The sequence below is a fragment of the Lissotriton vulgaris genome, chromosome 4_1, assembly GCF_964263255.1.
Source record: "Lissotriton vulgaris chromosome 4_1, aLisVul1.2, whole genome shotgun sequence".
Classification (NCBI taxonomy): Eukaryota; Metazoa; Chordata; class Amphibia; order Caudata; family Salamandridae; genus Lissotriton; species Lissotriton vulgaris.
Window position 1 is genome coordinate 1058947762 of NC_141691.1, and position 22679 is coordinate 1058970440.

The 22679-nt window shown below is 48.8% G+C and overlaps 1 protein-coding gene across 1 annotated transcript in view; it reads left to right on the plus strand.

Moving 5' to 3' along the window:
• The window catches only part of LOC147722860 (kinesin-like protein KIF17), a 1643424-nt gene that overhangs the window by 821976 nt on the left and 798769 nt on the right, over positions 1–22679 (plus strand). The window contains exon 6 of the mRNA XM_086965286.1: positions 4029–4123. Within this exon, the coding sequence (XP_086821412.1) occupies positions 4029–4123 (95 nt within the window). The remainder of the gene's footprint in view (positions 1–4028; positions 4124–22679) is intronic.

Here is a 22679-nt window from a genome sequence, read left to right on the forward strand (position 1 = left end):
CCCCTCAGCACTGCAATTCGGCCTGAGAGCTCCTAATAGAGTCCGGAGAGGGCCCCTCCACGTACCTGGCAGGGGGGCCCCCTCAATTATCGTTACGCCACTGCACCACCACCCAGGTGGAACAACACCCATTGCAACACCATTGTGAGAGTACAGGGCTCTCAACCCATCTACTGTAAGGTTCTAGACAAAAACATACCCATGAATGTAGACACACCCCTGTGCTGGGGCCAGAGGGAGGACAGAAAGAAAACACCAATCCTCAATCCTAACACCACTTACATTACATAGCATGTCAGTGTCCAAACAAGTGCCAAAGTAAAAGGTAAAGATGGATTAACGCCTCTAATACATTCCAACCATAGGGTACTCTAAGGATAGGAATGAAAATATATACAACAATTCTATGCATAGGACTGTAATGAAGATTCCCCCAGTTGAAACAAGGATTACAGGTATTTAACTGTTTCTGCTTGCTCACCTTGATGGTTCATGACATAGTAATGCACCAAAGCTTATAATGTTTGAGGCTCATTGATCATTAGTGGTACACAATCAATCAATCAGTGACACTTATAAAGCGCGCTACATACCCGTAGGGTCTCAAGGCGCTGGGGGTGGGGGGGGTGCCGCTACTGCTCGAACAGCCAGGTCTTCAGCTTCTTCCTGAAGGAGAGGTGGTCTTGGGTCAGGCGCAGGTCGGTCGGGAGGGAGTTCCAGGTCTTGGCGGCCAGGTAGGAGAAGGACCTTCCTCCTGTGGTCGCTCTTCGGATGCGGGGGACGGCGGCGAGGGCGTGGTTGGCTGATCGAAGGTGGCGTTTGGGAGCGTGGAAGTTGACTCGGCTGTTGAGGTAGCTCGGGCCTTGGTCGTGTAGGGCTTTGTGTGCGTGGGTGAGGAGGCGGAAGGTGATTCTTTTGTTGACGGGGAGCCAGTGAAGGTCTCTCAGATGTCCGGAGATATGGCTGGTTCGTGGGATGTCGAGGATGAGTCTGGCTGAGGCGTTCTGGATCCGCTGGAGTCTCTTCTGGAGCTTGGCGGTGGTACCGGCGTAGAGGGCGTTGCCGTAGTCCAGTCGGCTGGTGACGAGGGCCTGGGTGACGGTCTTCCTGGTCTCGGTGGGGATCCACCAGAAGATCTTCCGTAGCATGCGTAGGATGTTGAAGCTCGTCGAGGAGACGTTGTTGACTTGCCTGGTCATGGAGAGGGAGGAGTCCAGGATGAAGCCCAGGTTTCGTGCATGGTCTGTCGGTTTGGGTGCGGTGCCCAGGGCGGGAGGCCACCAGGAGTCGTCCCAGGCGGAGGGTGAGGAGCCCAGGATGAGGACCTCTGTCTTGTCCGAGTTCAGTTTCAGGCGGCTGGTCGTCATCCACTCGGCTACCTCTTTCATCCCTTCGTGCAGGTTGGATCTGGCGGCGGCGGGGTCGTTGGTCAGGGAGGGGATCAGCTGGGTGTCGTCGGCGTAGGAGATTATGCTGAGGTTGTGTTTGCGTACGATGGCCGCGAGGGGGCTCATGTAGACGTTGAAGAGGGTGGGGCTCAGAGATGATCCTTGGGGGACGCCGCAGATGACTTCGGAGGCCTCTGACTTGTACGGTGGTAGGCGGACTCTCTGTGTTCTTCCGTCGAGGAAGGAGATGATCCATTTCAGCGCCTTGTCCTGGATTCCGATGTTGCTGAGGCGCCGTACTAGGGTGCGGTGGCAGACCGTGTCGAATGCCGCGGAGAGGTCTAGGAGGATGAGGGCCGCTGTTTTTCCATTGTCCATCAGGGCTCGGATGTCATCGGTGGCGGCGATGAGGGCGGTCTCGGTGCTGTGATTGGCTCGGAAGCCGGACTGTGAGGGGTCGAGGGATCCGTTCGTCTCGAGGAAGGCGGCCATCTGCTTGTTGACGGTCTTCTCGATGACTTTGGCTGGAAACGGGAGGAGCGAGATGGGGCGGTAATTCTTGAGGTCGGTGGGGTCCGCTGTTGGTTTCTTGAGTAGAGCGCTGAGTTCGGCGTGTTTCCAGCTCTCAGGGAAGATGGTGGTGTCGAAGGATGTGTTGATGATGTCTCGCAGGTGGGGTGCGATGACAGCGTTGGCCTTGTTGAAGACGTGGTGAGGGCAGGGGTCGGTCGGTGATCCGGAGTGGATGGAGTTCATCGTGCGGATGGTGTCTTCGGTGCTGATCGGGGTCCAGGCGTGGAGGGTGGTGGTGGGGGGTGGTTGTTCGGTCATGGTGTGCGTTGGTTGGTTGTTGAAGCTGTTGTGTATGTCCGCGGTCTTGTTGTGGAAGTATGAAGCGAGGGAGTTGCAGAGGTCTTGCGATGGGGTGATGTCGTTGTTTCCTGCGCTGGGGTTGGAAAGCTCTTTCACGATGTTGAAGAGTTCCTTGCAGTTGTGTGCGTTGTTGTCCAGCCGGTCCTTGAATGCTGTTTTCTTGGCGGCGCGGATCAGCTGGTGGTGTTTCCGGGTGGCAAGTTTGAAGGAGGTCCTGTTGTCCGGTGTCGGTTCCCTTCTCCAGACTTTCTCGAGGGCTCGGCAGTTCTTCTTGGAGCTCTTGAGTTCGTCGGTGAACCATGGGGCCTTCTTGCTGCCGGGTCTGCTAGGCGGGGTCCTCAGTGGGGCGAGCTCGTCCGCGCAGATGCTGATCCACTTCGTGAGGTTGTCGGCGGCCTGGCTGGGGTCCGCTGAGCTGGCAGGAGGGTGCTGGCTCAGGGAGGTGGCGAGCTGGTCTGCTGTGATCTTGTTCCAGCTTCTGCGGGCGGCCTGTTGCTGGTGTTGGTGGGTCGTCGTTCTCTTGAAGGTGAAGTGGACGCAGCTGTGGTCCGTCCATTGAAGCTCTGTGGCGTGGCTGAAGCCGATGTCTGTGCTGGAGGAGAAGACTGCGTTGAGTGTGTGTCCGGCGAGGTGGGTGGGGGTGGACACCAGTTGCTTGAGTCCCAGGTTGGCGAGTTTGTCGAGCAGGGTGCTGGTGTTGCGGTCGTTGTTGTTCTCCAGATGGAAGTTGAGGTCCCCCAGGAGGATGTAGTCAGCGGAGGGGAGGGCATGCGGGCTGACGAAGTCGGCGATGTCCTCGCTGAATTGTGTGCGTGGTCCAGGGGGTCGGTAGATCAGGGTGCCTCTGAGGGTGGTGTTCGGGTTGGTGTGGATCTGGAAATGCAGGTGTTCGGCGCTGGTCAGGGTGTTGTCGGTGCTGGTCGTGAGACGGATGGTGTTCCTGTGGATGATGGCGATGCCTCCTCCCATCTGGTTGGCGTTTCGGTCCCTCCGGACGATCTTGTAGCCCTCTGGAATAGCGATGGCGATGTCGGGAGCTGAAGAGGCGTTCATCCAGGTCTCCGTGAGGAAGGCAACGTCAGGGGCTGTGGCGTCTAGGAGGTTCCAGAGTTCGATGGCGTGTCTGTAGACGGAGCGGGTGTTGAGCAGGATGCACTTGAGGTGGTTGCTGCTGGTGTTCGACTTGGCGGGTGCTGGTGCGAGGCTGGTCCGGATGCAGGTGAACTTGCAGGCGTGGCAGCTGAAAGGTCCGTGGGTGCGTCGAGGAGTGGCTTGATGGCATACTGGGAGTCGGCCGGTGTTGAGTGCGGTGAGGTATCTAATAATTCAAAAGAACCTGAGTTGCAAATAATTTCCTTCTTTTCATATGACCATTGCTTTTACAATGCAAAGTCTCTCAAGACTGCTTATCATTCTGATAAGAAACTGATTTAAATGCACATACTACCTTACTATTGATATAGAGGTTGTCTCAAAAGCTTTCACTGTTGCTGCAAAATTTGATGTACCATTACTTAGCTTCTGCTAGAAAATAATGTTCATCGAAGAGTGATCTATTACTTAAATGAATAGACAAATGATAAAACTCATGAGTGTTCATCATGCCAATGTTCAACAAATATCTGAAAACATAGGCGGCACTAGAAGTGAATGGTTGACCTAAGGCCTTAATTACTGGAAATGCTCCATGACTGATTAATACGTTGTAGATGATTTGTTAAATTATTGTATATGCCACAAAGTTTGAAAATATCTTTTCTGTCTAAGCTGTGGTGTGTGACAGAAGAGCCACAGCTGCTGTAGCTGAGGTGAAGGTGGATCAATCTCCAGACCTTGAGTTCGAAAAGCAGTTGATCCGACAGGTAGGTTTTAAATACTACTGTTTTTAACTTTAGTTATTTCAGTGATTAACACTGTAGGTTTAATATACTCAACTGAAGGTATGTTCTAAAACGTATTTAAGTACAAAGAAGGGCCTTATATTGTGTTCTGTTAAAAAACTATCAGAAAAAAAGTGTATGATTTTGACTGCCCTCATGATTTGTAATATGTGCCTGTTCGTATTCTACTAAACTTTTATGAGACAGTTCAGGAATGCTAAATCATTGCAATTGTAAGTCTACCTCCTTGCTACATACCTCAGACACACATGAATAAGTGCTTTGTTGCTCTAGCTCACACCTATGTACACTTACTTGGAAGTCTCCCAGTTTATAGGTGTGTCCTAGAGACAACTTTAGCTGACTTGCTAGCCTCGTGTCTTAATAAAAAATCTCAATAACCATACATACATAAATACATACAAACAGGGGCTTACAGTAAGCCCTCTTCATTCATAAGTTCGTTCAGCTGTCATTCACATTTTGCTTCTCCCATCATAGCATACAGAATTGGGAAGGAGGTCAGCCGACTTCATTCATAGGCTGTTTTGCACAGAGTGCTTTTTTCCTGTTCATCTGAGGAAAGCCACCTGAAAGCGAGCGCACTCCAGTACAATCATGGCTCGAAACAATGCTGAGCACTCACAGGCTGTAGAATCTGATAATCATTTTATTATCATGAAACTATCGAAAAGAAATTGACAAACACTTTTGGCCTCCTGGCTTTTGTCAATATCAGTAGTCCGTAAACCCAAGTTAAACATCACCTTTTAACAAAAATCGATTTAATTGGGCAGGTAGGTCAAAGTAAACATCGACGAGGGCCTAGAATATGTGTTCCATCCTGTCCGTGTTGCTTGTGGTAGCCATTTTGTAACGTGCAAAAAGAATTTTGTAACATATCAGAGATTTATCATTCTTACATATCCTACACATTGGGGTCATGATCTTATTAATTCAAATTCATTAATGAAAATCAAAAACATTAATTAAATGTAAAATCTAAGCAATACTAAATGTACATGTAAATAGATGATTTAATTTTATGATTGATCTCTGTGATCCAGTCCTATTCATAAAAAATAGCGCCTTGAATAGGCTTACTAATGTTTAAAACAACCAATAATTAAATTAATATGAATAAATGTATGTATTGTGCAGAATCTATATATATGCAAATGTACACTCCCAGGCATGATAATACTTTTCTCATCACCATCACAGTGATGCAACAGATGCATCTAATTCATTCAACATATTTTCGAAAGGGTAACCTACCATAACCAACATATAGACTTTCTAAAATGGTTTAGAAAATTAAATTAGCTGGAAAAATAACTGTTTGCATCTATGACCCCCCTCATGTTGAACTATTATACATAGTAATGTTATCTAATGCACATTATGCAGCCTACAACTGGATACTTGTCATAGCCGGCATGTCATAGTTCTATGTTAATCCACAGTTCCATCTCACTATGTAGGTACTTCTGTCCAAATGCTGGTACCTCAATATTCTGTTCGGTGAGAGGTATGTGACTTCCAGTTGGACATAAACCCCACCCCGCCTGGTCTTATCCTATATGTGTCCACAATTCTTCCTCACTGTTAAGGCCCCATGGTGCCTGGGTTCTCAGCTCTACAATATATCTAGATTCCAGCTGCCTCAGGAGTCTAACTCTGTCACCTCCCCTCTTTCTTTGTGGGTCATCTCATCTATACAGAAGAAAAGTAACTTGTTGCTTCTGCTTTGATGCATCTCAGCAAAATGGTGTGCTACCGGATATATGTGTGCTACCTGATTTGAAATGGCCCTAGCATACTCTAAGGCCCGCTTCTTGGTCTGATGCACCGTGCTGCATATATATTGCATGCCACAGGGTATACTATTCAAAAAAGGGGGTGGCGATGGACAGAGTATCTGAATTAAGCAGAACACTCCTACCCAGTCCATAGATCAGGGCTTGATCCATCACCGTTTTTTAGCTCACTGCACCATCCCAGCTCAGAACCTGGCTACATGCAAATTAGTCTGTCCCTGGCCCAGTGCATCATGGGAACAGGGCAGACCAAACTACCAAGCCAATTCTTTTACTGGAAAGGAAACAAGCTTCCAGGGACCGGTTTCTGGCATTACAGCCGTCTTCGGCCCGGCTTGCTTGAATCCTGATGGTGCAGTGAGCAAGGGACTCACATCTGAGCATACCCTTCCACGCTTATGGTGGACAAAACGATTCAGAAAAGGGGGTGGTGATGGACAGAGTATCTGAATTAAGCAGAACACTCCTACCCAGTCCAAAGATCAGGGCGCACAGGTCAGAAGTGGCGTCGGAAACCGATGTTGAACCCAATGGAGGACTTCGAAGAAGAACCGCTGCTGGAAGGACGAAAAGTGTCCTTTTGAAACCAAAGGTGGATTGTTGTCGGAGTGTACCTGAAAGCAGAGGGGACAGAGTCTGGGTCACTTAGGAGTGACCAGGGGCTTGGTAGACGAATGACACTGATGTCGGGTGCTTCAGCTGTATTGATGGAATTCTTGACTCTGCAGGTAAGGGGACCAGGAGGCGTTGAGGATGACCTGAAGCTGGATACAAGCTGTCCTACGAAGGATATTGAGTACTGAGGGGTCGGTGTCCGCCTGGAGCTCCAACAAGCCTTGGCTACGGCAACCCATGCAGAAGATCATGGATATGTACGGTTCGGACCAACAAGGTCCAGGAGACTCACCACAGCAAAGGGAGTCAGGGCAGACCTGGAGCAACCAGAGGAGCCCAAGAAAAGCAAAGTTTGCCCTCAAATGAACTCACAGGCCAGAGGCACAGGAGTCGCGAGAGGACCTCAGTCATTTTCACAAAACAGCAGCCCACGGAGCACTCAGTGCGAGGAGGCCGGAATTCTTGGTAGGAAATGGTGCCAGAGTTTGGGGCTACTGGGAGCGCAATGCAATTGTTCGGGAAATGCCAACAAGCATATGCACTTGCAAAGGTACACGGTGCACAGGAGTTCAGGTATTCCGGCCCACACGAGGGATTCTCACTTTAAACTTGGTGAGAGGGAAGCTCGGACCTTGAGGGAAGTAGAAACCCACCTCCTGTGTTGCTGAAGCCTTCAGAGTCTAGAGGAGCTCAGGGTCAGCAGACCGAACAGTAGTGTTGCGGCGCCTGCGAATGCAGGGGACTGACTTCTTCACTCCAAGAGGGATATATTCGGTTGTCCTTGATGCTCCACAGGTCCTGCACGGATCCTGTATGGTGCACAGGCACAGACGATGCTTCAGACTGAGAGGGAGACGAAGTCAGACCCAAATGAAGTCCAGCGGGGGAAGGGTGTGGACAGTGGGAAAGTTACTCCCATGTCCTTTGTCCAGTTTTGCGCCAGAACAGGAGCAAACAGCTCCCATGACTGGTTTGAACTGGACTATGCACAGGGTCACCAAATGTGCCTCTCACCGACCCAATCACCACGGACCACTGGGATGTGTGTGGAAACAACTTTATTGGAATCCCATAGGTCGGTTATTACAATCCAACAAAAGGGGCAGTCTCTGTTTCATCTCAATCCTTGCGTCCAAAACCCTCTATTTTTCCCAGAAAGTTCTCAATTCTGCTTCCAAAACCAAGGATATCTTCTCAATCGTAGAAGAACTCTCTCTGCCTGACCATATCACTGCGCAACCACAACCTTCACAAGTTCTCTGTGATTCACTCAATTCGTTCTTTATTGAGAAGATCACTACCATTAAAAATAATATTCCTTCCCCTTCCTCATCCATTGCCTGCTCCTTACCCCCCGTGAATCCTTACTGTCTGAATTCCCCCCCATTTCCCAGACTGAATTCACTTCCCTATTACACGCGGTCAGCTCAGGCTCCCCCAATGACTGCTGTCCCCCTCAAATTTTGAAAGTTGCCTTTTTGGCCTGTCCAGGTCCTCCGCTGGCTCTTCTTAATAACTCACTCGCTACAGGCTCTGTCCCCGATGCTTTCAAACAAGCTGTAGTTGTGCCTATACTCAAAAAACCTGGTGCTGATCCATCTGTTTCGAGCAATTATCGGCCTATCTTCCTCCTCCCCTACTTGGGGAAAGTCTTGGAGACCTATGTCACCCGAGGCCTCAGCGCATTCATTGAAAAATCCTCCTTTCTTGATGACCAGCAGGCCGGGTTTAGACCGGCCCATTCAACGGAAGCTGTCATCGTGGCTGTGATGGATGCGCTGAGACAAGGTGCCGATAAGAACTTGGCCCAGGCCCTTGTCTTATTAGATCTGTCGGCAGCTTTCGACACGGTCGATCACGTCATCTTGATCGACCGTGTCAGAAATGCAGGCATTCAGGGCTTGGCCTTAACCTGGATCAGCTCCTTCTTGCACCAGCGCTCCCAATCGGTTCATTAATCCACCTTCTCTGCCCCCTACTCCTCACTTTCCTGTGGTGTCCCCCAGGGTTCTGCTCTTTCGCCCCTCTTATTCAATTTCTATATGCAACCCCTTCTAGCTTCCCTCCGTCACACCCCAGTCACCATCTTTAACTATGCGGATGACTTACAGTTAATTTTTCCCATCGACTCCTCTCCTTCTTCCTGTACCAACTTCCAGTCCACTATGCTTGCCATCTCTGAGTGGATGCACTTTAGCCAGCTGAAGCTCAATCCCAGCAAGACGGAGTTGGTATTGACAGGAGGGTCTTCCAATCCTTGGAACTCCAGCTTCTGGCCCCAATCTCTTGGCCCCCCACCCTGTCCCGTCGATACTGTGAGGAGCCTCAGCGTTATCTCCTCTAGTGACTTGTCCATGAGACCTCAAATTAACGCCGTCACTTCTGCATGCTTCTACCATCTGCGCAGAATTTGTAAAATCCGAAGGTTCCTCACTACAGAGGCTCTTATACTTGTCATCATGGCCCTTGTTACATCTCGTATCGACTATGCCAACTCCCTGTATGTAGGGATCCCTGCCTACCATCTCCATCGGCTCCAGTGGGTGCAAAATCAGGCAGCCAGACTGGTCTTTCAACAGCCTAAGCACCAGCATGTCTCGCCCCTGTTGAGGATACTGCATTGGCTCCCGGTAGCCTCCCGATGCATTTTCAAACTGGGATGTACTGTTTTTAAGTCACTCCTTGGTCTTGCCCCAGCCTTCACTTCCCTCAGCCTTAAGCGCCACATTCCCTTGAGGAATCTCCGGTCCTCTGCTCACAACCTCTTAATCATCCCCAGGTTCAAACGGAAAAAACATGGTGGCTCCTGTTTTTCTTTCCTTGCCGCCTCCACCTGGAACTCCCTTCCCTCCACTATTCGACTCTGTCCTGATTACACATGCTTTCACAAACTTTTCAAGACTCATCTTTTCCAGATAGCCCACGAATAAGCCTCTCTGCCTTTCCTCCCTGCTTTGTCTGAGCGCCATGAAACCATCTGGTGACCGTGCGCGGTAAAAAATCTTTTAACATAACATAACAAGAAGAAGAAAAAGACCAAGCCGACTTCACCTCAACTCGCGTCTGTCGTTGAGAGAGGTAAGGAGCACCAATGCTCAAGGTACGGTTCTGCGGAGCCGGAGCCAGAGGCGACTTTGCGCCTTCCACCATTTCCAGGAACCGGAGTGACTCCCGCTCAAATTAGAGAGTTTTACGAGGTGATGTGCTGTGTATTTGAGCAGAATAACCCTGTTGGTGAGCCCTCTGGTCCCCTGGGGTTGGATGGGGCCCTATCGGGTGTGATGCCATTGGCTCCGGCCATGGCGCCTGTGGGGCCTCAGGGATCCAATACCGGATCCGGATCGACGGTAGTCGTGCCAACACGAGCTTTCCAGGCATTGAATCTTACGCCGGTGCCTACGACTTCGTCGATGCCTGTCCGTGGCGCAAGCCCCATCCTCATCCCCGACTACATGGAGTTGGAACGACATCGAGTGACGCCAATTCGGACGTCGACAGAACCCAGGGGTTTGTGGACGTGCTGGGCTCAGGAGAGGAATGGGAGGAGCCTGGAGACCCTCTTGAGAACCAGGATGTTTCTGAGGAGACAAAGGACTGGTATGGGGAACTTGGGGAAGCCAGTGGTCTGGATACTTCCACAGACACTGGCATGCTCTCTCCACCTACTGTGGCTACGGAGGAGGGGGCGTCCTATGCCATGGTAGTTTAGAGGGCAGTTTATGTCCTAGGACTGCAGCTGTGCTCAGTGCAGGTCAGGACTAATCTCCTTACCAAAGTGCTTCAGCCTGGGGCTTCCACTTCTGAACCTCTATTGCCCTTTAATGAGGCACTTACGGACGTCCTTCTATGAACATGGTCCAAGCCTAGCACAGGGGCTCCTGTGAATAGAACGATTGCATGCCACCATTGCCCAGCTCTGGGCGACCCAAAGTTCCAAAGCCAACACCACACCCCCGAAAGTTTGTTGGTGTAAGCCTCTACGTCCCAAGGTGCATTCCCTTCCGCCCCTCCGTATAGGGGAATCCAACAGACTGGACTCATTTGGGAAGAAGATGTTTTCTTCCTCCAGTCTGGCATTGCGGTCTGTGAATACCGCATGCTTATTAAGATGTTTCTCCCACTCTCTTTGGGAGACAGTTGCGCAGGGGAAACCTTGTAGCGCAGCCTAAGACACCAAGCTGAGAGAGGAAACGGACTGGGGCTGATGTGAAAAACCCCACAGGAGGATTACTGCAAGTAGCGAACTTGTGCACTTCTGCTATCACTCCTCGCGTTTCCCGCTCCGCGGGAAACGCTCGCAGGACCGGTGACATCGGGCAGAACGCAGGAAAAGGACTACGAGGCCCAGGAGGCTCAGCGGAGCTGGGACTATCACTTGCCACGCCCAGCAGAGAGCAACAGGTGAATAAAATCACCACAGGACCGTCGCTTTGCGGGAAACCTTGTAGCGCAGCCTAAGACACCAAGCTGAGAGAGGAAACGGACTGGGGCTGATGTGAAAAACCCCACAGGAGGATTACTGCAAGTAGCGAACTTGTGCACTTCTGCTATCACTCCTCGCGTTTCCCGCTCCGCGGGAAACGCTCGCAGGACCGGTGACATCGGGCAGAACACAGGAAAAGGACTACGAGGCCCAGGAGGCTCAGCGGAGCTGGGACTATCACTTGCCACGCCCAGCAGAGAGCAACAGGTGAATAAAATCACCACAGGACCCGCGCATCGGGGGACGCGAGCGGGACGCCCGGGGCTAAGCCCGGGCAAAGGGCGGGCCGTCTGAGGCCGTCCGAGGTTGGCCACGGTTGGGTTGGGCCTGGTCCCTTGGTTTGCTGCCCCGAAAGCGAGGTCTCTGTGTATCTCCGCAACACGGCTGTCTCTCACGTAAGTTCTTTGCCTAATTTTGGTCGTATGTCATCAGCATAATGCCTTCCAAAAAGTTACCCACACCTAGCAACTCTATAGAGAATTACCTGGTACAAGTCGTTGAAAAAATCAACTGCGACAGGAGAGCTTCGCTGGGCATAGACTCATCCACCCAATCCCCTTTTATCGACATTGAGGCAGAGGATCCCTTTGGCCTTTTGACCAATTATAGCACAAACAATGATACATCTAACCCATTTCCGGATACCATTATTATCCAGCCTAGTGGCACTGTCGCTGGACCTGAAGAGCGTAGTGTGCAGGAGGCATTGTTAGAGCCAACCACTAGTCTTGAGCTCCATACTTCCCCACCCGTACCTGCTCCGGGAAAACGGGAATGTCTTAGATCTGCTAAGAATAAAACGACAAACCTCCCGAGGAAGCATTCTGAGGAAGACGAGCTAGATTTGTCTAATGAGGCTTCTGTCACACTCACAAGCGCTCAATTTAATAAACTACTGGCCCTGATGGATTCTAAAATCAAAGGTGTAGTTAAGCCCCTGGTCAGTAAAATAGACAAGTTAACATCGGAGGTCAACCGACTGGAAGGCTTATTACAAAATACCATGGGCGAGATAGGAAAACTCCCGGAAACTGTCTCTGCGAAGATAGAGGAATCTTTAAACAAATCTGTATCCACAGCTATCAGCGGACTCATACCTACCCCTGTTTCAAACCCTCCATCAACAAATAACATTTCCAATAGCATCCTTCCTGGTGTCCCCCAGTTTGCACCGATCTCTGATGCTGTTGCTGAGGACCCATCTATCGAAAAAGGGACTTTCGAGCTTGTGGTTGAAGCTTCCCCACTGGTACTTGTCCTTGCCAATGTTCCTCCTTTGGCTCAAGGAGAGCGGGAAACAACATCTTCTCTAATTAATAAATCTTTATCATGGCTAACCAACAACATGGTAATCACCCCATGGGGAAAACAGCAACTCTCTCAAGAGCTCGTTAAAGCTAGAAGGGTCCAGTGGATTGGGGACAGGGTGAAAAAGTTTCAGGGAGAGTGCGTCGTCCTACACTTCTCTGACCCTGGGGTTTTGCCTAACATCCTACCCAACATCCTACCACCACAAAGGAGATCAACCTCTATAGTTCCTTTGACTCTGGATTTCTTCTATCCTAGAAAGGGTAGTGGCCCAAACTCAAGTATCCTGAGAACCAAATGGAACATTGTGACTAAAAGAGGGAGGAAGGATGTTGCCTCAGTGGATTGGGGTTTGGGGTTGGAAAACCGTTTTTCTGCATTCTCTAATTTAGATGACTGCGACTGACAACCACCTATTGGTAACTCCATCCCCTTGCCCTGCGCTGATAAAAGATCTCCTGAAGCATTCAATAATTTAACATCAGGCTGCACACAGGGGTATCCGTTCAATGATCCTCCAGGCCCATTAAATGTAATTATCACTAACCAGGTCAATGGGGGCTGGGCGTCACATAAGCCCACTACACACCCCTGTTCTCCTATGCCACTTATCTCGAAGGAAGAAATAGGCTGTAAAATTATTAGCTGGAACATTGCCGGAATTAGTACAAAAAGGAGCGACAACGAGTGGGTCGCCTTCGTCGCAGATCACGACGTCATCGCTCTACAAGAAACTTGGGATTTGTCTTCCAATCAATGGTTGGACGGTTTTGTAGGCTTTTCAGTCGCGGCCCGCCCTAGTGCTGCAGGTAGAGCGAGGGGAGGCCTCTCGACCTTTTTTTCTTTAGACCTCTCTGGTTCGCTAAAAAAAATTGATTACGATTCCCCAAACTGTCTAATCGTAGAAAGGCAAATCTGTTCATCAAAGAGCATTCTGTTCATTAATCTCTATAACTCTGTCAAGAAGGAATTTGGGGGCAATAACATCACCCAATTGGACGCTTTCTTAACCGTTTTCACCCAAAATTCCCCCTCCAGCTATGATTTGGTGTTAATGGGAGATTTTAATATTCACCCCTGTAATCTGGGTTGCACCAGCCTAGGAGTTACGGAGACTTGGGAACAGGAGGGCCCACACTTCGAACATACCAGGCGCGGAGAGGAGCTGGAGGATTTCCTGGCCAAATGTAACCTCCTTGAATTCACTCCAGGTGAGGGGGTTCCTAGAGCATCAACGTTCAAGGGCTCCCCCATGGGTTCTGTCATTGACTATATTTTCGTGACCTCTGCCATTTTTAAATGTATTATTTCCTATTGTACTGTGTTTTCCCCGTTTAGTGATCATAATCCTGTTTTTCTGTCCATCCCCTGGGGGGGGTGCTTTGGGACCCATGCCAGGGCACTCTAAACAGGGATTTACCCTTCGCACAACAGACCAAGGCAGGCGTTTGAAATGGGGGAATGTGGTGGCAGAGGAGTTTTACACTAATATTGGCCAAATGATTGAAGAGCATATTAAGATCTGCCAAGACCCGACTGTGCCAGGTAATGACACCATGGCCGCCTTTCAAGCAATATGTCATATAGTGGCCGAGAATCTTACGGTATCAAGGGGCAGGGGCGAACAAAAGCTGCATAAATGGTTTGATTCTGCTTGCAGCAGGGCTCTTAGAGCCTTAAAAATTGCCCTTAAAGCACAACCTAGGGACAGGGCTTTGGTCTCAGCATTGAGAAAAGAGTATAGGGCCGCCACAAAGTCCAGAAGGGATAGCATCAAGCAGGAGGCATGGGACCAACTAATGGATATTAACATCTTGAGGGACAGCAGGCAATTCTGGGCTGTAGTAAATCACCCTTATTTTTCAGATTCTCCAAATTTAGATACTGACTGTGTAATACCCGATGAGAAGTGGCTGGCCCACTTCAGTTCTGTTTATGGTGAGTCTGGCGCCTGTTCGCTGTCACAAAACTGTGCAAGTTTGGAGGCCACACCTATACAATTCAACAGTGGGGAAGTGGAAAAAGCAATCCGTGCCACAACAAAGAATAAAGCCCCCGGCCCAGACGGGGTACCAGCTGATTTTTATCTACACTCCCCCAAACTCTGGGCTGGTATCCTGGCCAATGTGTTTACAGCCACAAATACCTTGGCCCCCCCCAAATACATGGGCTACGTCCACCATAGTGCCTATATTTAAAAAGGGCAGAAGGGATGACCCAGGGTGCTATCGCCCTATTTCCCTCCTGGACTCTGCCATTAAGATCCTGGGCAGAGTCCTTCTAGTTAGGTTAAGAGATAGCCTGGAGGAATGCGGGGGCCTGGCCGATATACAGTATGGCTTTAGGGAAAAAAGGGGCACGCTAGAACAGCGTTCAAACCTGCACCTTCTGATTTCCAAGTATACGGTGGCCAAGGAGGGGTCCTTGTATTTAGCATTTATGGACCTCTCCTCGGCCTTCGACTTGGTCAACAGATCGAAACTCTGGGATTTACTAATTGACATGGGAATCGACGCCGACTTGGTGGCTTTTATAGCATCTATGCACCAGGATTTATTCGCTGCTGTAAGAGTAACCAAAGAGGGAAGATGCACGTCGAGTTTTAGATCTCTACGGGGTGTTAGGCAGGGATGCATACTGGCCCCCCTGTTGTTTACTATCTATATAAATGACCTAGGCAAGCATTTACTTGGGGCAGCATGTGACGTACCGCGTGTAGGAGAAGTTAAGATCCCCGCTCTCCTATACGCGGACGATGCTGTACTCATTGCACGCACAGGGGTATGTCTCCAAAAATTGTTAGATGCTTTTGGGACCTTTACTGACCGGTTGGACCTGAAGGTTAATGCCTCCAAATCGCACACCATGGTTGTAGGGACACAAGGGAAAAGTGTCAAGAGAGGAATTAAAACCTTTTTTTGTAAAGGGGAGATTGTGTCGGGAGTTCCCGTGTTCCCCTACTTGGGAGTGCTTTTTGATAGCAGGGGAACCTGGGGCCCACAGATACGTGCAAAAAGCCTAGCGGTTACAAGAACATCTAGGGCCATCTTAAGTTTTGCTAAAAGGCTGGGACATAGACCCATGAAGGCCATTATCCAGGTTTATAATAGCAAATCCCTTCCCGTGGCTTTGTATGGTGCCTCCCTATGGGGTTATGCACGACTGGACGAAATCCAGGTAGCCGAAAATAGTTTTTTACGTTCAGTCCTGTCCCTTCCCCAATCCTCACCGGTTTTCTCCATTCATACAGAACTTGGTTTGGATTATATCCAGGACAAACTGAGACTGGCCCCATTATTATATTGGCTTAAGACCTGGTTAAATCCTGAACTACTGTTAAACCACACGATTATGAGGGATGTGATGAGTTTAGAATACAGTCACAAGATACCATGGATGGCGTATTTGCACAAATCTTTTAACGAACTAGGACGCCCAGATTTATTCACCTCCCCCTCGTGTATCACAAAGCAGGATGTGAGTTCTATAAAAAAACAGTTTATGTCTAGGGCATACATGTTGCGAGAAGAAGTTGAATTATCAAAACCATCTGTTCGAATGCATTATTTGTCACTCCAGTCACTTGCAATTGAACCCTATTTATGTTTTGTCACTAATCCGTTCCATAGATTTTTGTTAACAAAATTCAGATTTAACACTATCCATTTTTATTTGGGTCATTTTAATACCTGGATGAAACCTGAGTTAGCTCCCCCCTGCACTTGTGACAATTTTTCTGATCAGGACAGTTTACATTTTGTTATGTTTTGTGATTTCTTCTCCGACCAAAGGAAAAAATATCTGTTACCAGTCTTAAGAGAAGCGGGCTTCTCCCAGGTGAGACCAGCCATGTTATATTTAAAATCATTGGGCAACATCCGTATCACTTTCGCCATGGCCAACTTCCTTGTGGCAGCAACCAGAGCCAGAAGGGGTATGAATTTGGAAATTTGATGTACATAATGTGTTTCTTAAATATTTTAACGTATCGACTTTCGTCTCATTAACTTGCTCATAAATGAAATTGTTTAATTCTTTTTTAATTGTAAATAATACGGTTTTTATGTACTTTGTATGATTTTAACAAATCGAATAAAGTTAATTTGACTGACTGACTGACTGACTGACAGTTGCGCAGGTACTCCCACAAGTCCCATAGGAGGCCCGGGCTGTGCTCTCTCAAGCTGTTAAGAGTTGCAGCAAAATTCACTATACAGTGTGGTTTAGACACAACCGATTCGCTGGGCAGATCGATTTCAACTACGGCGGCCCTGAGACCCCACTTCTGGCTTCGTACAACTGGCTATTTGGAGGATGTCCAAGCCAATTTGATGGGCATGCCCTTTGATGGAACACTCCTTTTTGGGGAAAATGCAGACTCGGCCCTGGTCAGGTTCAAGGACTCTTGAGCTACGGCCAGATATTTGGGCCACTCCTCCACTCCTCATGGCCAGTATTCCTTTCTCTCCTTTCGTGGCAACAGAAGGGGTTTCCAGCCGCTACAGCCCTATCCTAGCCCCTGTCCCGCTCAGGCTACCCAAGCCATGCGCGGACATTGATGCAGTATATTCAGTCCTCAGATTGGTGGCCAGAAGTCGTCTACAACACAGCCCCCAGTACCCGCACCCTCCAAGCACTCCTAGGTTGATTCTGCAGGGCCACACTACTCCAGTGGGTGGGAGAATTTGTCATCATCATTTCCCCCGCTGGAGATCTATAACAACAGACAAGTGGGTCTTTCAGAATGTCCAGGAGGGCTATTCTCTTCCTTTATTTTCCTCCTGCTATCCAGCCAAGTCAGGAATGGCTGGCTGAAGATTATTTAAAGTTTCTCCGCGAGGAAGTTACAGCTCTTTTGGCCAAAGGAGCTTATAGAGAGGGTCCAAGTTTCAGAAGTAGGCAGTGGCTGTTAGACCTGCTACTTTCTGATTTCAAAGAAGAACAAGGGACTGCGGCCCATTTTGGATCTTCGGACTGTCAATCTCTTCCTCAAAATGGAGAAATTCAGAATGCTCACTTTGGCTCAGGTCTTGTCTGCCCCACACCAAGGAGACTGGAGGGTAGCGTTGGACCTGCAGGACGCGTATTTTCACATTCCCATCTTGCTGGGCCACAGACGTTACATGAAGTTCAAAATAGGCAGCAAGCACTTTCAATTTACCGTGCTCCCCTTCGGTTTTACCAGTGCACCTCAGGTGTTTACCAAGGTGATGGAGGTGGTTGCAGCTCATCTGCGCAGATAAGGGGTGTCAGTCTTCCCTTACCTTGATAACTGGCTGTTAAAGGCAGCTTCGCCCCAGGCAGTCGTCTCCCAACGTCCGATTTCGGTGAACTTTCTGCATCCGCTGTGGTTCTATTTGAACATGCAAAAGTCACACCTGACTCCTTCTCAGACGCTCCCTTTCATCCGCGCTGTTCTGGAAACAGTGCAGTTTCCAGCTTATCCTTCCGAGCAGCAAGTCCAGGAAATTCAGGTTTGATTCCGAGGTATAAGCCTATATCCTGGATTTCGGTTAGGTTGATTCTGAGGCTATTGGGTCTCATGTCCTCCTGCTGCATCCTGTTGGTAAGTCATGCAAGATGGCGTTTGCGAGCTCTGCAGTGGAACTGGAAGTTCCAAAGGGCACAGCATCAGGGAAATCTCACTGCCGTGGTTCAGATCTCAGAAGGAACTGCAAAACATCTGCAGTGGTGGTTAATGAACCGTGATTGGGTCAACAGCAGACATCCCTCCCTTCTCCAACCAGATTTCACAGTCGTGACGGATGTGTCACTTCTGGGATGTGCCTGCCACATGGGAGAGGTAGAGATCTGGGGTCACTTGTCTGCAGCACAAACGTGGAGCTCTGAGCGATTTGGTTGGCATTGAAAGCATTTCTTCCCTCTCTCAAGGGGAAGCTAGTGCAGGTGTTCACGGACAACACCACCGCCATGTGGCACAGCAACAAGCAGAGCGGAGTGGGGTCGTGGACCTATTGTCAATAGTCCCTACTACGTCTCTGGACATGGCTGGAACAGAAGGGCATATCCCTGGTGGTTCAACACCTGGCAGGTTCTCTGAACGCCAGGGCGGACGATCTCAGCCGTCGATGCCTTCAAGATCACAAATGGCATCTCCAGTCGGAGGTGGCGCAAGGTCTCTTTCAGCAGTGGCAAGAACCTTGGTTAGATTTTTCGCCTCCGAAGAGAACATGCAATGTCAGCAGTACTGCACGCTGGAGTTTCCAAGGCGGCTATCGCTCTGCGGTGCGTTTCGTCACGACTGGTGTTCAGGCCTGTTGTATGCCTTTCCGCCCATCCCACACCTGCCCACGGTTCTGAAGAAGATCAGAAGCGACCGGGCTCAAGTCATTCATGTGGCTCTGGACTATGCGAGGCGAGTCTGGTATCTAGAGCTTCTGAGCATGAGTGTCGATCCTCTGATCGGGAGGATCTTCTATCACAGCAGTAGGGTAGGGTTCTCCCCCCGAACCTGTCAACTCTGCGCCTCCATGCGTGGAGATTGAGCGGTGACAGTTGATAGCTTCTGACCTTCCTCCCGCAGTCTGTAACAGTATTCTGGCGGCAAGGCGGTCCTCCACTAAGACGGTATGCGCCTGCAGTGGCAGACATGTGTATTATACTGTACAGAAAGGTCCATTGACCCTCTTTCTGCTTCTTTTTCTGCTGTCTTTTTATTCATTCTAATTCTTGTCCAGTAGGGTTCTGCTTTGGGAACTCTCAAGGGTTGCTCTTTCTGCTTTTTTGGGGCTACCAGACCAGCCCTCTCGCTTTAAATCTCCTATTGTAAACGGATTTCTGAAAGGGCTGGCTCACTAATTTCCACCTACGCCCTAATTTGGTCCCCACTTACCTGATGTCCTTTCGAGCATTTGCACAATTATCCCCTCCGGCTGTTGACCATCAAACCCACGTTCTTGGTGGCAATTACATCTGCCCGGAGGGTGAGTGAATTGCAGACATTAACCAGCTTGCCTCCTTATCTTATGTCCTTTCCGGACAAGGTAGTGCTTCGCACCAGGGCTTCATTCTAACTAAAGGGGATGACCCCATTCCATCTGGGTCCGTCCTTTACTTTTCCCACTTTCTTTGCTCCCCCTCATCAAGAGGATCGTTTCCACCGACTGGACCCAAAAAGAGCGTTGTCGTTCTACCTTGACCGCACAAAATAGTACCGGGTGAATGACCAGCATTTTGTGGGGTATGTGGTAGCAAAGAAGGGAAGGGCAGTGCAGAAAAGGACCATCTCTCGCTGGGTCGTTCTCTGCATTAAAATCAGTTATGCATTGGCCAGTGTTGCAGGGTGGTTTTCTCACCCTATAAATGTGCTATCTAAAAACAACAAGACACTTGTATGAAATGTAGGCACTGAATCGGAGTGGCACTTTTATTTTAAGAACAAGCTTTAAGAAGAAGATGTCAAAACCATAGTTTCAATCAACAAATAACTTCGTACAATCTTGATAGATAATCAGATGTCTAAGAGACACATCTCAAATAATAAGATAAACCATGCAGTGTCATAAGCTTTGAGGTTGCATCAATGCAAGGGAAAGGGAGGTTATGAGAGACCGAGAGAGAGAGACAGACAAAGATTTTCAATCTATTATGAACACTACAACCTCAAATAGACTATGCCCAAAAAAGAGCGGTCGACCGGGACCACCAACTCGTGATAGACACTGCAGAAGGTGGTCAACGCATGAATTGTGGAGCACATCTTTTATACTTGTTTAATGCGGAACTATTAACCACTGGATCAAAACATTAACAAGTGCTTGTGACCGCAAACCTTCCGTTACTTCATCAAAATATAAAAAATGCAGAAATAACACCATGGTGCAAAAGGTCTTATTAGAAGGTCAACTGATGGTTGACCGTAGATCATGATGAAATTAGACATCAAAAACGATTTGCATCACTTCTCGGAAACTTTAAGAAAGCAGAACTTTTACAAAGGTTACAGGTCATGTTCTCATGGCAAATTGCTGTCGTAGTTTCAAAAGCTAGCCGAAAAACATCAGGTATGAAGCAATGAGATGTACCAGCTGGTCTCCACCCAAGTCTTGCCCCATGTTGTTCCTCTAATTAAGGGGTGTTTCGTGTCTGTGCTGGCTCACTGTGATGTATACAACAAAAATGCACATTTAAGACCAGTGAGGTCTCTGTAACTTTGTTTATCAAGATGACAGTGAGCTGAGCCTATAACTTCTTTGCAAGAAGAACGTGTATGTTCCTAGGTGGGCATGGGGCCTATTGTAACTAGTGAGTGTTTAGACAGAATGGTCAAGTTAACAAACTCCTATATTCTGGCTGGTTGAGCCTATGTGAGGGGCTCATGCTTCGGGTGTAGGGCAGGAATGGCTTAAGGCATTTATATGGTAAAACAGGACCCTGCTTCATTTCCCTCATCTTGTTTTTTTTTTAACAAAACGCTTGCAGCATACTTGGTTGGCCCTTCATTTTGTTGGGGCATCCAAGGCGTGTCATTAACATAGGGACACGGTTTGACCTGCTTATCTAGCTTTGATCTCTTATTCGACATACTCTCCTTTGGGCCTGTCAGCTAGGCATTCATATCAATCTGTGCTAGGATCCTCCCTTATTAGGTGTCTACCAGGGGGAAGTGGGGGAGCAGTACGTACGTTGTAAAGGGCTTCAGTAGGGGTCTGTAATAAGTAGGAGGCAGATGTTGTGAGCTCTATTATTTCCAATTGTGCTAATCCATCCCCATCCCCTGGTCCACAGTCCTCATGCATTGCCTTCCTGTATATTCATGCACTTGCATAATTCATCCCTACTATTTTAGTGCTGAATCTTTTTACACAATGACACACTACCTGTACGACACAACACAGAAGCAACAATACGCCGCAAATCAGCACAAACGTTTTTAGGAGGACGGACAGCCATGAGGGCATCCAGCTAAAATGTAACCAGTCCGTGGCTATGTCGGCCCTGGCACCTCCTTCGTCAATCATTTTCTTTCCTACATCGGTCAATTCCTCAATGGCCTTTGTGATGGAGCCATTCTCCACGTCGTTTGCTGGCACGAACATGCAGCAGGATTTTGCAATCTTGCGAGATACTCCACCCTCCATTGCTGTTAACATGTCTAGGACATACCGGTGTTCTAGTACCATAAGCCTCTGGTGGCATAGTTCTTCCTTGATAGCATTTAGCCCATCTCTGGTACTGTTGAAGGCCCGCATGGCTTCATAGCGGGTTACCTAGAGCCATTGTGCATTTGCTTTTATCTGGAACAGTGGGACGAGGCCCCCGAAAAATATCGTTGGCAAAATATTGAGCAGTCCGCCGGTGTCGGTGGACTAAGGTGACGTCGCCTGTCATTGGATGTGAATGGATGTGGGAGATATTGGCTGCTGGAACGACCAGGTGAACTTCATGCATGCTCAGCAAGGTGCACATTCCATTCCATTGAGGAGGCAATTGGAGATAGAGGCGTTCTCTGCAAGCCCAGTAAAGGTCCATTAGACTGAAGGAGCCGAACTGCACATCCGAATTTAAATAACGCTGTTGCATCCCGTGTTGCGCCCAACAGGTACCGTGCCATTTCCTAGGAAACAAAGAAGAGGTGACTTTAGTTTGAATGCTTTTTTTGGATTGGACATTTTCTCCCCACCCTAGGTGTATCTTCAACTTTCCTGAGATCATGTTTGTTCAGAGTCATCCTCAACCTCCAAGTCAACCCCGTCTTTATAATCTAAGTCTACCCAAGGAGGGCCTAAGGATGCTGCTTTGCACGACACGTAGCCGGGATTATACCACCTATTATTGGAATAAACTCCCTCCCATAGGGGCATCATAGTCCTATTTTGACATGGGCATCGGTGGCCTTGAGGTATTGTTCCATTGCATACTGCTGCATGCAATGATAATGTGATGTATCCACACCTCCTAATAGCAGGTGCCTTATGGTCCATGTCAGGAATTTCTCTTCTGCGCATGTCCTTTATTACCTCTTCAAGGTCAGTTGTGACAAGTGATAACCTTGTGTGTGGTGTAGATGTAGTCCCAGACTATGGTGTTCACAAATATAATGGAAATGTTAGCTGAAATGATCTGGGCTTGCCCTTGTAGGTGTCAGAGATACAAGTGTAAAAGGCATTTGGCAGTGTGGGTTGGGACTTCTCAAGGGAAAATCCGTCTATCTGCTCCTACTGCATGGGGACTATATGAACACACAAAGCATGATTGGTTTGTGACCTGCTTGCCAGCTGCTGTCATATCTTTATACCATGCGTTATCTAATCGGGAGTTATGGACCCCATGGTCCGCTTCTGACTCATCA